A 14,394-nucleotide genomic window follows, 5' to 3' on the forward strand; every position below is an offset into this window, starting at 1 on the left:
GCTCCTCCGTCCCTGGGATTCTCCAGGCAAGAGTACTGGAGTGGGGTGCCATTGCCTTCTCCAAAAATATTTGGAAGGAATGATGCTGAAGCTGAAACTCCAGTACTTTGGCCACCTCATGCGAAGAGTTGACTCATTGGAAAAGACTCTGATGCTGGGAGGGATTGGGGGCAGGAGGAGAAGGGGACGACAGAGGATGAGATGGCTGGATGGCATCACTGACTCGATGGACGTGAGTCTGGGTGAACTCTGGGAGTTGGTGATGGACAGGGAGGCCTGGTGTGCTGCGATTCATGGGGTCGAAAAGAATCAGACATGACTGAGCGACTGATCTGATCTGATCTACAAAAAAAAAACCCTGATACTGAAAAAGATGGAGGATAGGAGGAGAAGAGGGCAACAGAGGATGAGATGGTTGGATGGCATCATCGATTCAATGGACTTGAGTTTGAGCAAACTCCAGGAGATGGTGATGGACAGGGAAGCCTGGTGTGCTGCAGTCCATGGGGTCACAAAGAGTCAGACACAACTTAGCGACTGAACAACAGCAACTATATATGAAATAGACAATCAACAAGAACCTACTGTATAGCACAGGGAACTACACTCAATATCTTTTAATAATCTATAAGAATCTCAAAAAAATCTGAAAATTAAAATGTACACATATAACTGAATTACTTTGCTATATACCATTGAAACTAACACAACTCTGTAAATCAACAATATTTCAATAATTTTTTTAAATGAAAATGAAAAAAAATCCCACATGGCCTGTCACCTCTTTACCTTAATAAATTAAACATTGAGTTTTTTTTTTAATCTGACTTACATGTTTTTTCTGTGCCCTTCAGAGGCTCACTGTATTCATCTTCCACTACAGAATACACATTGACAACATATTCAGTTTCAGGCTTCAGATCTTTCAGGACCGTGCTCCTTTCCAATCGGCTCACATAAAACTAGGGATGAAAATTTACAAAAAATAACAACTTCTGTTAGAATCAGTTCCCTCTTTTCTACTGTTAATTGTGAAGGAGTTAACTTCAATGAGTTTAAGAAATATTCTTTAATGAGGTCATTGTCTTTTGTTTTTGAAAACTATCAGATTACAGTGAGATCTTGGATAATCCATACAGTTTATGCTCCCAGCTGTTGTTTCCTTATTTGTAAGATGAGTGCATAAAACTAGAACATCCTCAATGTTTCCTTCCTACTCGATGATTCTCGTATAAACTCATGAACAAATTAAACACCCTCTTAATCCCTAATTAAAAATTGTATTGATACTGTGCAATTCTTGGAAAGCATAAGAAATTAAAAGCTCTTCCCTCTAATTAAGCCCAAATGGAAGTGCTTGCCCTGCAAGAAATGGAGAACACCACCATGGACCCAGTTCTGCCCCCTACTTCCCCCCCGGCATTCCTCCCAGAGCCCTGAGGAGGAGGACCCAATCTCGGGACAGGAAGGAGCGGGTTGTGAGGTCTACTCACTTCTTGCCGTTTCCCTCCTGACACTGGGTAGTATTCCACCTTGTACCTGTCCACGCTGTCAGAAGGAGGTGTCCAGCTCACTCTCATAGAACGATGGGTCCGCTCAGAAAGAACTAGGTTGGAAGGTGCTTCCAAGTCACCTGCACATGGAAATGAAGTACATAGACTTTTTCATTATCATAGCAAGATGATGATATCTAAATTAGGTTGCAATGGTGTTCCTCTCCATATTTCAAGCTTTTGTACACATTCTTTCATATACTAACAAGTTACAGTTGTACACATTCTTTCATATACTAACAAGTTACAGTTGTTCTTGTTCAGTTGCTTAATCACATCTGACTCTTTGTAACCCCATGGGCTGCAGCAGGCCAGGCTCCTCTGTCCTCCACTATCTCCTGGAGTTCGCTCAAATTCATGTCCATTGAGTTGGTGATGCTATCGAACCATCTCATCCTCGGCTGCCCCATTCTCTTCCTTCCCTCAATCTTCCCCAGCATCAGGGGTCTTTTCTAATGAGCCAGCTCTTTGCATCCGGTGGCCGACGCATAGGAGCTTCAGCTTCAGCATCAGTCCTTCCAATGAATATTCAAGCTTGATCTCCTTTAGGATGGACTGGTTTGATCTCCTTGCAGTCCAAGGGACTCTCAAGAGTCTTCTCCAGTAAATCAGCCCAGTGCCCATAAGCCCTCTCTGAATGGGTGGCCTAAGATTCTTCACCCTCAGGAAATTCAAATCTGAGCTCTTGTCATCCTTTAAAAGCCGCTCCCCTCATCCTGACAGCATCACAGTTTATCAGTCACCTAGATTCAATACCTCCGACTCATCCCGGATACTCTCTCTGCTCTCCCACCTTCTGCATGTATCAGTAAATGACAACATGGGGCCTGACAACTCTATCGCCTCTATCGCTATTGGTACCACCCAAGTCCACTGCCTTCATCATCATGTTGATTATTTACATTCATGTCTTATCTTCTTAACCATAAGTTATGCTCTGTGAGGACAGAAGTGATTTTTTATTCATGTTTAGTTCCTTTTCAGGACCTAATTCAGTGGTAAGAGAACCTACTTCCTTTCTCACTCAGAGAGAAACAACCAAGTCTTCTAAAATTTAGGAATATCCTACTGCTGTGTTTGTTTTTTTCTGTTCCTAAGTGTAGGTGAAATGACAAATATATAAAAATATTTGGAATCAATATAAGTGGAAATAGAAATACTGGGCTCAATAAGACCATTAACTAGAGAGACATCCCAAATAATAATCATAGGAGAGCTAATACAGTGACTCCATGAGCATGGCAAATCATTCTCATATGAACTCTTCCTACTTTCTTTGTAAGCCAAAGCTGGGAAAAAGCATTTCCATTCTTAGTATCCTAACCTTTATTGTACTTGGGTCATAATCAAGCCTACAAAATTATCAAGCAATTTTACTGTCTGGGAAACTAAATGAATGCAACTATTACATAGCTGATGTAAAAAAAATAAAGTAAAACAGATAAAAGATGTTTTCATCCCCACTCAAAGTTCTCTCCAACTAAATAAAACTACAACTCTCTCAGCTAATCCAAAGCCAGACGCCTACAAATTCTGGCTTCCTGGCTGCTCTATTTCTCCTGGGAAAAGGTCAGTCTATTGTTCAAAATCCAAAAAGAAAATCTGCAAAATTTTGAAGAGAGAAATTCAAGAAGGAACATTCAAATAAATGTATCCTTAGTATCCAAAGCACGTGAACCATTTCTACCATTTTGTTAAACTCATTCCAACTTTCCAAAACCAGAGTAAATTAATGAAAGACAATCTTTACCAGAATCTACACTTACTTAAAAGAAATTTTTCTCATACAATAAGAACCATCATTTTATCATTAATTTTCAAAATACCTTCAATTTAGTATTTACCATGGTTTGTCCTACAATTTACACAGGTAGTAATTATTTTATACCACTTACCACTACAAATTCACTTCTATAATTTTATTTCTAAATCTTCATTCCTTATCAATAGCTACCTTTTTTCAAGGACCTCTCAAAACATCTTTACCCATCTGACTTTGAGTAAGTAACTGTATTTCTCTAAATCTATTTCTTCAGTGGTAAAGAGAGATGACACCCTTTCTAAAAATCCACACTCTAACACTGTAACTTGTCTTTATGTTTAGAAGTTACAAGTGCAAAGTATCAAATGTGATCATCTCTGGTTGGGGCATTTAATAGTAACTTAGTAGTGATATGGAGTGAAGATGGTTTACCAGAGAAAAATATACACCAGGATAGAAAGCACCTCTTTATTCCCTAATCTCACTTGTGTATGTGTCTGTGTGTGTGGTGCACACGTGTGCAGTCGCTCCATCATGTCCAAGTCTTTGCAACCACATGGACCATAGCCCACCAGGCTCCTCTGTTCAAGGGATTATCCCAGCAAGAATACTAGAGTGGGTTGCCACTTCCTTCTCCAGGGGATCTTCCTGACCCAGGGATCAAAACTGCATCTCCTTTATTGGCAGGAGGATTCTTTACCACTGAGCCACCTAGGAAGCATGTGTTTGATACAGGCACATTTAAACTAAATGTATCCCCAAATAAACTCGAAGTCATTTACAGTTTGATGCCATCAGAGAAAACCCAAGGACTAAATCAATGATTCTCAACTGGGGGCAGTGTTCTCCCCAGGAGACGTTCAGCACATTCTGAAGGTATTTTTAGTTGTCATAACTCAGGGGATACTACTGGTATCCAGTGGGCAGTGTTCAGGGATGCTGCTAAACATCTCACAATGCACAAAGTAATCCACTCCCTCCATTCTACAAAGAATTAAATGGACCAAAATACCAACAGTTCTGAGGGTAAGAACCTGGGCTAACCTTACCTGGACCTTTGACACTGTTACACAAGTTGTTGGTGAGGTCATCCACGATCCTAGAAAGTGAATCAAAATCCGCCACGTTGTACGCGTGGATATCATCAGGATCTGTTGCAATCATCTTTAACTCAACTTCATCAGCATTTTTAATACCTTGGGGAAAATGGATATACACAAATTAAAAGCATGTCTCAGAAAAAAATTCATGGAACAAAGCAAATATTTCATAGGCTACCCTTATACATTCCGTGTTAACTAGAATGTATATAAGATTTTCCCCAACAATAAAATGATTACATAAATTAAATAGAAACAAAAAATAATACAAACTGAAGGTTATTTTGTTTGGCTTCTTCTCAATGCTTCTAGCACCAATTCCCCACCAAAAAGAGTTTGTTTAGTGTTTTTTTTCTGGAAAGTATTATAAAATAGTGGATATCAAAAACAAACATGATGCTGTGGAAAACCAAACAGGAATTTTCCTGAATCCTATTAATAGTACAGTTGTCCTCTTGATTTATTACTCTCTTCCAAGAAGCCATGTAATTTTGTCCCATTGTAAGGAGAAAAGAAGAAAATAGATGAACTTCCTGGCACATTATTTTAATAAATCATGTGATCGGGAAAGTGTGTTTCTGTATTTTTCATGCTTCAGAAAATATTTTTAACTACAAAATTATCCTTGGCAAAAATATTTGTCACCCGTGGAGGCACGGCTATTCTCATCCATACTTACCAATGGCAAACAGTTCCACGCCTTCATCCTTGAGTTTTTTGGAAGGTGCCTCAACATCATCCTGGGATTTTCCATCAGTGATAAGAACACCGATTTTTCGAGCTCGAGGTCTCATGCCAGCTTGGGTCTTGAAGCTCTGCTGGCGAATGAAATTCAAGGCCATCCCTAGTGGGATTGTTAAAAGAGAATCAGCCACATCATTATTCAGCCACGAGCTCGGACAAAAGCGAGAGCCGACAGCGCCCTGAACCATCTGGCTCACCTGTGAGGGTGTTGCCTCCTTTGTAAGGCAGGTTCGCCACGGCCTGCAGCAAGCTCTTCTTGTCTTTGTGAGCATTTAGCTGCCACTCTGTTCTGGGGTCCCCACTATACTGCGCGAGGGCTGAAAGGACACCACTGGCATTAGCACATGTAAGCGAACCTGATGAAGACATCTAAATGCCGTCAATGTTGTGAGACCTACCAATCTGTACTCTTTTGGGGCCAATCTCAAAGACTTCCACGATACGAGAAATGAAGCTCCTGACGGTTCTAAAGTTCGCCCGGCCGATGCTCCACGATCCATCCACCAGCAGCACGATGTCTGCTTCAGCCCGGGTGAGACACTCCATCCCTGACGCAGCAATCACGAGACAGCATGGAGTCAGGGGGACATTCTTTGTCACGTTACTTCCCAGCTCTCTTCTGCCACCCCCGGGGGCCAGGGTCACCTAACAATCTCAGTTCTGTGGCTCAGTGAGGTGATTGGGAGTTCAAGACTTTGAAAACACGTCCATATGACTTAGAGCTTCAAATAAGAATCACAGGAACTATCCATCCCTCTAATAATCATTTCAGTGGAAAATCTTTCCTTCATCTTTGACTATATTTATGGCCACAATCATAGAACATGGAGACTTAAACTGTCATTATAAATTTGAATAGGCTCACAAACCCAAACACTGAAATATAGAAGAGGGAATGTACAGCCTTCTGACTATAAGGAAATAATAATTTTAATAAAACTTTGCATTTTCCTCAATTTTCAGTGGTCATTAGCAGACAAGTATGAGATGAACTTTAAAATGTGCAAGCCAGAAAAAGGTTCAGTGAGCCAAAAATATCTTTTGAATTAATGCAAACTCTCAGTAATACATACATTATTAAGGATTAGGCACAGAACTCTCAACCCTTCTGAAGTAAAAAATATCTTCTTTAAAAATCTGATGGCTATTATTTAGTTTTAAATAACTTAATCATCTACTACATATAAGAATCAGGTAAATACAAATGGTGAAATCTGCACATTTAAAAAATCAAGAGAGAAGGAAGACAATCTAGAAAAAAGGATGCAAAGAAGTATACAAATCGAGAGCTACAGAGACCACAAGGACAAACACTGATACAAAGCTAGGGTGCTTTGGAAAGAGAGAATTATCCCAAATCCTCAGTGCACAAGCTACAAAATAAAAATATAAGTCAGTTAATATCATCATAAGAGAAAAAACAGAACATCAATGCAAAACAGCAAGAGTTGAGACTTTATTTTATCCACATCCATATTTTCAAATGCTTTCTTTTCCAAGAGCTTATGTTACCAGCTATGAATTTTTCAACTACTTGCCACGTTAGCATCTGATCTTTATATTATTAAAAAAAAAAAACTGAGGCAAACTCAGTGATGCTCATTATACTACAAAGGCATCACTGGCATACTGGACGGGCCATCGGAGTGAGGATTCCCCAACGCCATCCATGCACCTATGTCTTTACAAGTCCGCTCCTGCTCTTCCAAGACCTACTCTTTATAAGCAAATGATGAAAATATTTAGAAGTAAACTCTACCCACCACCCTCACTGCTAAGAATGTTCAAATCTAGCTTCATGTGTATCAAAGCTGTAGTCGTGGCAGCAGCAGAAAGTCTAAGGGGTTTATGTTACCATTTTGCTTTCCAAGTCTTAGCTGCCCGCCTATTAACGTATCAATAACCAAATACCACTTGCTCAGCCCAAATAAATCCTTTCTACAATTACTTTAGCGAAATAAAACTGCATTTGAATCATTAAAAAGAGAGAAATGTACATCATCTACCCATTGAAAAACTCAGCTTTAAACAATACAGTACTCTGTAACTAATGTAATGCTGACAAGAAAGCCTTAAAAAAAAATGTTGGCAAAGTGTGCTTAGCTGGATGTCTGTAGAATTTTTTAAAGTATATATTACTGAAATAAATTTTAACATAAAATTTAATGGTTGATTTTCATGGTATAATTAATCTAACACTTTACATTTGAAAAAGTTGCGTGGTACTGACTTTTCTTAGGAGAATGCAATTCAATTTCTTACCAGAGGATAAAATTGGCATTACAGTTGTGTCAGAAAGAGTTGTCATTTCTTGTCCAACAAGTGGTGAACTTTCTCCTCCATCAAACATTCCAAAAACGTTTACTTTATAGGTGGTACCTGCCCTGAAATGTTAAAATATACAGTCTGTATGTATAATAGGCTCAAGTGGTAGCATTTTTTTTTGTTTTGTTATAAATACTCATCTTGATGTATAAACTTTCATTCAGAGGAAGTTATAACACATAATATTGCAAGAGAAGAAAAATAATTTCCATCACATTCCAGTTTAAGCTCACACTGTGAGGTATCGAGGGAAACTAGCATCCTAGAGAACACTGGGGGTTCAGGGCACCAGTTTCCACCTTGCCTTTCATCAAATGTAGAATTCCCACCTTCCCACTGAGCAAGTTAGGAAAGGGTCAAGCTCTCACTTTTACTACTGCTAAGTAATGGGCTTTAAGAAAACAATTTAAAATGTTGTACTTGCAAGGAAACATAAAGCCCTGGCACAGTGCCCAGCACATAGTGTGTGAAAGTTGCTCAGTCATGTCGGACTCTTTGTGACCCCATGGACAGCAGCCCCACCAGGCTCCTCTGTGCATGGGGTTCTCCAGGCAAGAGTACTCGAGTGGGTAGCCATTCCCTTCTCCAGAAGATCTTCCCCACCCAGGGATCGAATCTGGGTCTTCTGCATTGCAGGTGTATACTTTACCATTTGAGCCACCAGGGAAGCCCCCTGGCACATAGTAGGCTCAATCAATTTTATCCTCCCTATTCTGATAAAAATAAGTATTGTGCAAACAGATATCAGTGTTGTTGAATGAATAGTCAAAACAACTCAACTTTCCACCTGGCAATGAATGCAGAGCACTCTGTTTTTTTTCACTATAAAGGATGTAGGCTGCTGTTCAAACTCAAACCTCCTTCTTTTCCACTGCGGAGCCTACAGCAAGACCTTCCATCAGCCCCCACTTCCCCAAGCCTCTCAGCTGACCCCAAGCACAAAGGCCCACTCCCTCCCTCACTCCTGGGAGGGGATGTACGCAGGCATCTCTGGGTCAGCCCCTGGGCCTTTCCTGAAGCACAGGAACACCCACATTTCCATGGGGCTGGTTGGGGACAAGCTGCTCTTGGTGAAATGGTGCGATGTGGATGTCAGTTTTTTAAAAGAGGGGTGCTGTGGGAAAAAACACCATTCCTGATCTCTTAGTAACAAACATCATTAAAACAGTACACTTGTTCAGGCCTAAATTTGAACGTCTGAACCCAAATCTCAACTTCAGCCTCAACAAGAGTGAGAAAGCAACTTGGGCTGATTTTAAATACTCTGCCAGCGACAGACACATAAGTGTTCGTGTGTGGAAGGCCTACAAATTTACATCGGTTATGCAATCTGTTAACAAAAATGAAATAGAGTTCACTCCTACCTAAGTTCCTCTAGAACAACTGTGTTGTCATACGGTCCAACCACTAACTCCCCCAGTCTTCTGTCATCTCCCGTGGGATGAAACGTGACCTTGTAACCCTTGACCTCACCAGGTGCAGGCTCCCAAGTCACCCGGAAGCTTGACATGGTTGGATCAGATGTTTTGAGGTTTCTGGGTGATTTAAATCGAGAAGCTGTAGAGATAATAAACATTAAAATATTACCCAAAAGCCTAGGCTCTGGAGTTTTTTTATTAACCCCTACAATAATAAGTTGAATTCTAAATATCTAAGTGGCACACATGGCAATCACCACAAGCAAAACACTTCAAAATAAATATTTACTTTATGTTAAGTCAGAAAGCACAAACTATAATGCCCAATAAAAGTCAGAATATTACAGTGTGAGCCAAGTGCGAGTGTAAATAGCACTCACAATTCAGATTAGAGTAACATTAATATGTAGGATCATTTTACAAGGAACTAGATTGGTAAAAATCATATGCTAATTAGGCATCTTATCCAACTATTATAACATAATTTATTACAGAGTTCATTTTCGATATTCACAAATGAAGCAGATATATTAAAATCCCCCATTAAAATATTACACTTGCCCCCCAAAATTATTATGATTTCATACCTGTTGTTCCTGATCCTTGCCTAAGCTTTCCTTCCCCTGTCTTGTAAACTGGGAGAACTGTGATGTCATACGTGGTCTGGGGCTGAAGTCGCTTTAACACGGTTGAGGTGACTGTGGGTGACACTTTGGCGACCATCTGCCTCCCACCCCCGCGGGGGCGATACATAACACGGTAGTTGACAACTTTCCCAGGTGCTGGTTTCCAGGTAACTCTCATTGTGTTTTCTGTTTCTTCATCCACTTTCAAGGTTTTTGAGTCTTCAGACACTGTGAGATGAAAAGAAGGTTACAATGTATATCATGCTGAAAGAACATGCTTATGTCCACCACCACAGTTATGTGAAAAGACACTAGATGTGGTTTCTTAAATACGTACACCCTTCCTTTACTTCGCATTGCGATCTCGCTTAAATTCAGGATGGCCTGTGAACCTAATCTCAGTGAGGTTACACAGTGAGATGTTTTCTTTTTATCTGGCTAGTAACTAAAAAATGGAAGTTCATATTGCAAGGATTTCCTATTTGCATTCCAGAGACTTTAGTAAAGAAAACATCCATTTCCGGAGATGAATTTTTAGAATTTTTATTATATTTCCATCTGTAAAGAATTCCTGTAGAAATTACAGTGTGCAGAATATGAAAAATCATAAATACAGGGTCAGAAATATTCCTTGACTCTTTTCAGAAAAAAAGTACAATGCATAAATGACTAGCCAGAGTGACTATAGTTAACACCACCCTTTGCGATTGCCATGAACACATAAGACAATCAAGGAACAGGAAATTCTGACACATAAAAGTATCTCTGGGGCTCTGGAGATAAACCAGTATACACTGGATGGTTTTAGAAAAAACTGTACGTAAAAAGGGTTTGATTAGTATACAACAAACTTTATTAAATTATATCTTATTATTATAACTATATCAGAAACTGGTCACCCAACATCCACAAATAGCCAATACAGTCCTCTTTTTATATATAGTTAGAGCTTATAAGCAGGATCATTTCATTCAATTCAGTAATCTCAGCATTCAAAAATCATAAGCATCTTCTAAAAAGAGAGACAAAGCTGAAGGAAACACTGCAGACAATCTTTTTTGATTCTAAAAGAAATTTTCATGTTCAAACAGGCAAGGACCACCTGAAAAAACTAAAAAAAAAAAAAAAGCCTGGGAAAGCTTTAAAAAATACACACACACACACACACACAGAGACATAGCAGCATTTTTCAGACATGGGACATCAGGCAGCATAGGACCATGATCCCTGAGAGAAACAAATGAGAAGGAGCTTGATCATTGCCCTGACTTATTGCTAGGAGAGAGTTTCCAGCACCAGTACAGGAAGGGGGAACCCAGATGGAGCCTGGTGGTCTCCCTTAATTGAGGAGGTAGTTTTGTCAGTTCGGGGAGTCCAAGGCACTTAGAACTTGCAGAGAAAGTCCTGGGGATAGTGTGACGGAGAAAAAGCTCCAAAAATCTGCAAAAGGTCCTACTTAAGTGTTCAATCCAGTACTACTCTGTACATATGAATAAGTAAACTACTCAAAACCAAAGAACCACCTAGAAGGAGTAGAGAGAAAAAAGTTCTTAGAGTTCATGTGGGGCCAGAAATATTTCCCCTCTTCAGAATAGAAAATCTCAAAATTCTCTGAACATCATATAGAGTACTAAGGAGGAGTTACTGCCCCAGGACTGGTGTAAAAGAAGCCCTAAACTAAAGGTTTCTCTAGTCTAGTTTTAACACAATGTTAATGAAAGCTTCAAAAATATCGAACTGTTTCCAAGTGAGTTTACTACATCCCAGAACAAACCTTTAGAGGATATTTGTAAGAACATAAAAATATCTGATATCCAAAAAAGTAAAGTTCATAGTCTGGCTTCTAATAAACATTACCAGAAATGCAAATAAAGAAAAAAATAATAACCTGTATCATGGACTGAATGGTTGTGCCTCCCTATATTCATATGTTAATGCCTTAATCTCCAATGTGATAGTATTTGGACCTTTAGGAAGTAATTGGAGAAGGAAATGGCAACCCACTCAATTATTTCTTGCCTGGAGAATCCCATGGACAGAGGAGCCTGGAGCGCTAGAGTCGCAAAGAGTTGGACACAACTGAAGTGATTTAGCACGCAGGGAGGTAATTAGGATTAAATGAGATTCTACAGGTAAGGCCCTAATCTGATGGAACCGGAATCCTTTTAAGAGGATGAGGAGACACCAGAGAGCTCATTTCCTCTCTCTCTCTCCCCTCCTTACCCTCAACATGTACAGACTGAGGAAAGGCTACCTGAGGACACAGAAAGAACATGGCCATCTGCAAACCAGGAAGAGAGCTCTCACCAGAAACCAAGTTCGGCAAGCAGAAATAGAACTGAAAATAACACATATGACAGAACTATTCAAAGGGAACATCAAAACAGAGATTATCAATATTATGATATGTACCATATTCCATATGTTAATGATGGTACAAGAAATATTAAGCATGTTAGGTAAACACATAGAATATATAACAAAGACTCAAACCAAACCTCTAGAAGTGAAAAATACAATGCCTGACGCAAGAAATACACAGGGTGATACTAACATCAAATCAGAAACTGCAAAAAAAAAAATACTAGCAAACTTGATGACATGAGAATAAAAACTACCCAAATTGAAACATAATAAAAGAAAAAAGACTGAAAAACTGAAAAGCACCGAAGTGAGCTATGTGACAACTTCAACCAGTCTAACACATGCGGAACTAGAATACCTGAAGAAAGTGAGGAGTAATAAATAAAATATTTTAAGAAATAATGGCCTAAATATTTTCAAACCTTATAAAACTATAAACCCACAGATCCAACAACCTCAATAACCCTAAGCACAAGAAACATGAAAAAACCACATCCAGGCACATTATTAGCAAATTACTTAAAATCAGTATAATCTTGACAGCAGCCATATAAGCAAAAGATGCATTATGTATATAGGACAAAGTTAAGAATGACAAAACAGGTAAAGAAAATCAATATATGCGTATGAATTATGTCTCTGAAAGATGCAAATATAATTTCAACTAAGAGTATATTGGTTGCATTTTTTTTATTTTAGGCTAAGAAAGTAAGAGAATTCTTGGCCAATTCCATTACTTTCTGGAAAATTAAAATGTATTTAGTTAATCTCCAGTTCCCCGTTACTATTCTCTAGGTACGTGAACTATTAAAAGAAAAAAAATATATTTTTTCAAAAAAAATGTAAAGACCTTACATAGGATTTTTGAAAGAACATGAGAAAGAATAGTACACAGAACAATCTGTCACAAGTATTGAGTAAATCCATGTGTGCCTAACACTTTTCTAGAAAAAGTTCTGCTAAAATATGTTTACTGACCTCTTGTTTCCATCTCTTCAACTCTTGTTCAGTAGAACAAGACATTTCTTCCTTACACAAAATTCTCAAACCCATTTCATACCACTTAGAATTGAGACAAATAGACAGTTAAATATTATGAGTGTTGGTCTAAAATGAAGCCTATGTCCCCCAAAAGTGGGATCACAAACTTGAAAATATTCCCAAATTTAAATATGTTAATAACTTTCAAATACTGTACTTCATACTTTGAAGTGCTTCAAGGATCTCAATTGTTTTCCTGCTTTATAATTAACTCTTGAAAATAAAGGAACTGAAGTTAAATAAGGTATGACATATCTCATCCTGGCTTTAATGGGAAACTCTGGATTTTAAGGAGGAAAAAGAAATCCTTGTTGTCTTCCCATAAGAAAAAGGCAAGATTTGTCACTCCATTCATTGATAGGCCACATGCTATAAAATGCTGTAACACTCCCATTCTAAGTTCTTTTCAAGTTTTAGTGCCTTTCACAAGATGCTCTCCAATCTCACTGTACCTTGGCTAAACTAGCTGCCATAATTGAAGGGCCGGTAGAGTTTCCCACCTGCTGGCTTTTTAGCCACAATTCATGGTTGTCAGTGTATCGACAGTCTGCATACCATGTCTCTGAACGTCAGGTGAAAGCAGAAAATATTTCCAAAATGTCCCCCTTGGAAGTTTATAAGATACTCTAAGAGCATGGCCCAGTTATACACACAATTTTTGGACCTGTCCACCAGCCAAAGACACTACATATGACTCGGATTTCTCAAAGCATTTTTGAAACTACCTTACTTTCCACAAAGAAAACAAACTAAAACACAACAGCTAAGAATGGTAGCAGATGGCGGGTGGGGAGGGAGGCTCCAGAGGGAGGCGGTGTATATACACTTGTGGCTGATTCGTGTTGCTGTAAGGCAGAAACCAACACAACATTGTAAAGCAATTGTCCTCCAAATAAAAATTTTAAAAAATAGAAGCAGAACAAAGAAGGGTTCTTGTCTTTCATCTAATTTGCTGAGCAGTTTGAGCAGGTGACTTATGCCCTCTAGAAAATGTGCCTTTCATTCCTACCTACTCTGCTCATGGTTCAAAAGAGGCCTTTCCGTTTACTAAGATTTAAACCAATCAATTAGCCAAGAAATACTGAAAATGTCTTAGATGCTCAGCTTTTAGAAAGTTTATTTAGAATTTCTACTAACATACTTGCTTTGAGCTAAAACATATTCCTTGTGGAGATTTTAAATCCCAAATAAATATCTGAGGATTCAATCTTTTCAGAAGAAGAAAGGATGGAGGAGAATTTTTGAAAAAGTTTCCCTCTAAATATGTATTTTTTGATAATTTCTCAGCCATGTGAATTTTATCTTTATGCCTACAAATAAATTTAGCTAGATGTGTCATATGTGGCCTAAATTTACAACATAACTTGTCTTTACAACAAATGAATAACTGCCAGAAATAGAGATGAATTTCTGCCAAGTTCTTAAGCTATGTCAGTCAATATATTCAGACACAGGATTTCA

General features: G+C 38.7%; 1 protein-coding gene across 3 annotated transcripts in view; it reads right to left on the reverse strand.

Moving 5' to 3' along the window:
- Positions 1-14,394, reverse strand: part of COL12A1 (collagen type XII alpha 1 chain) — a 117,707-nt gene that overhangs the window by 64,668 nt on the left and 38,645 nt on the right. For 2 of the 3 annotated variants that reach the window (XM_027550948.1, XM_027550949.1), the window contains exons 15-23: positions 9,490-9,756; positions 8,849-9,041; positions 7,422-7,543; positions 5,558-5,707; positions 5,357-5,476; positions 5,095-5,259; positions 4,365-4,511; positions 1,494-1,633; positions 833-962 (exon numbers count right to left, since the gene is read on the reverse strand). In XM_027550948.1, the coding sequence (XP_027406749.1) occupies positions 833-962; positions 1,494-1,633; positions 4,365-4,511; positions 5,095-5,259; positions 5,357-5,476; positions 5,558-5,707; positions 7,422-7,543; positions 8,849-9,041; positions 9,490-9,756 (1,434 nt within the window). The remainder of the gene's footprint in view (positions 1-832; positions 963-1,493; positions 1,634-4,364; positions 4,512-5,094; positions 5,260-5,356; positions 5,477-5,557; positions 5,708-7,421; positions 7,544-8,848; positions 9,042-9,489; positions 9,757-14,394) is intronic. The other variant, XM_027550950.1, reaches the window with a different exon arrangement.

This window comes from Bos indicus x Bos taurus, chromosome 9 (genome assembly GCF_003369695.1).
Source record: "Bos indicus x Bos taurus breed Angus x Brahman F1 hybrid chromosome 9, Bos_hybrid_MaternalHap_v2.0, whole genome shotgun sequence".
NCBI classification, from domain to species: domain Eukaryota; kingdom Metazoa; phylum Chordata; class Mammalia; order Artiodactyla; family Bovidae; genus Bos; species Bos indicus x Bos taurus.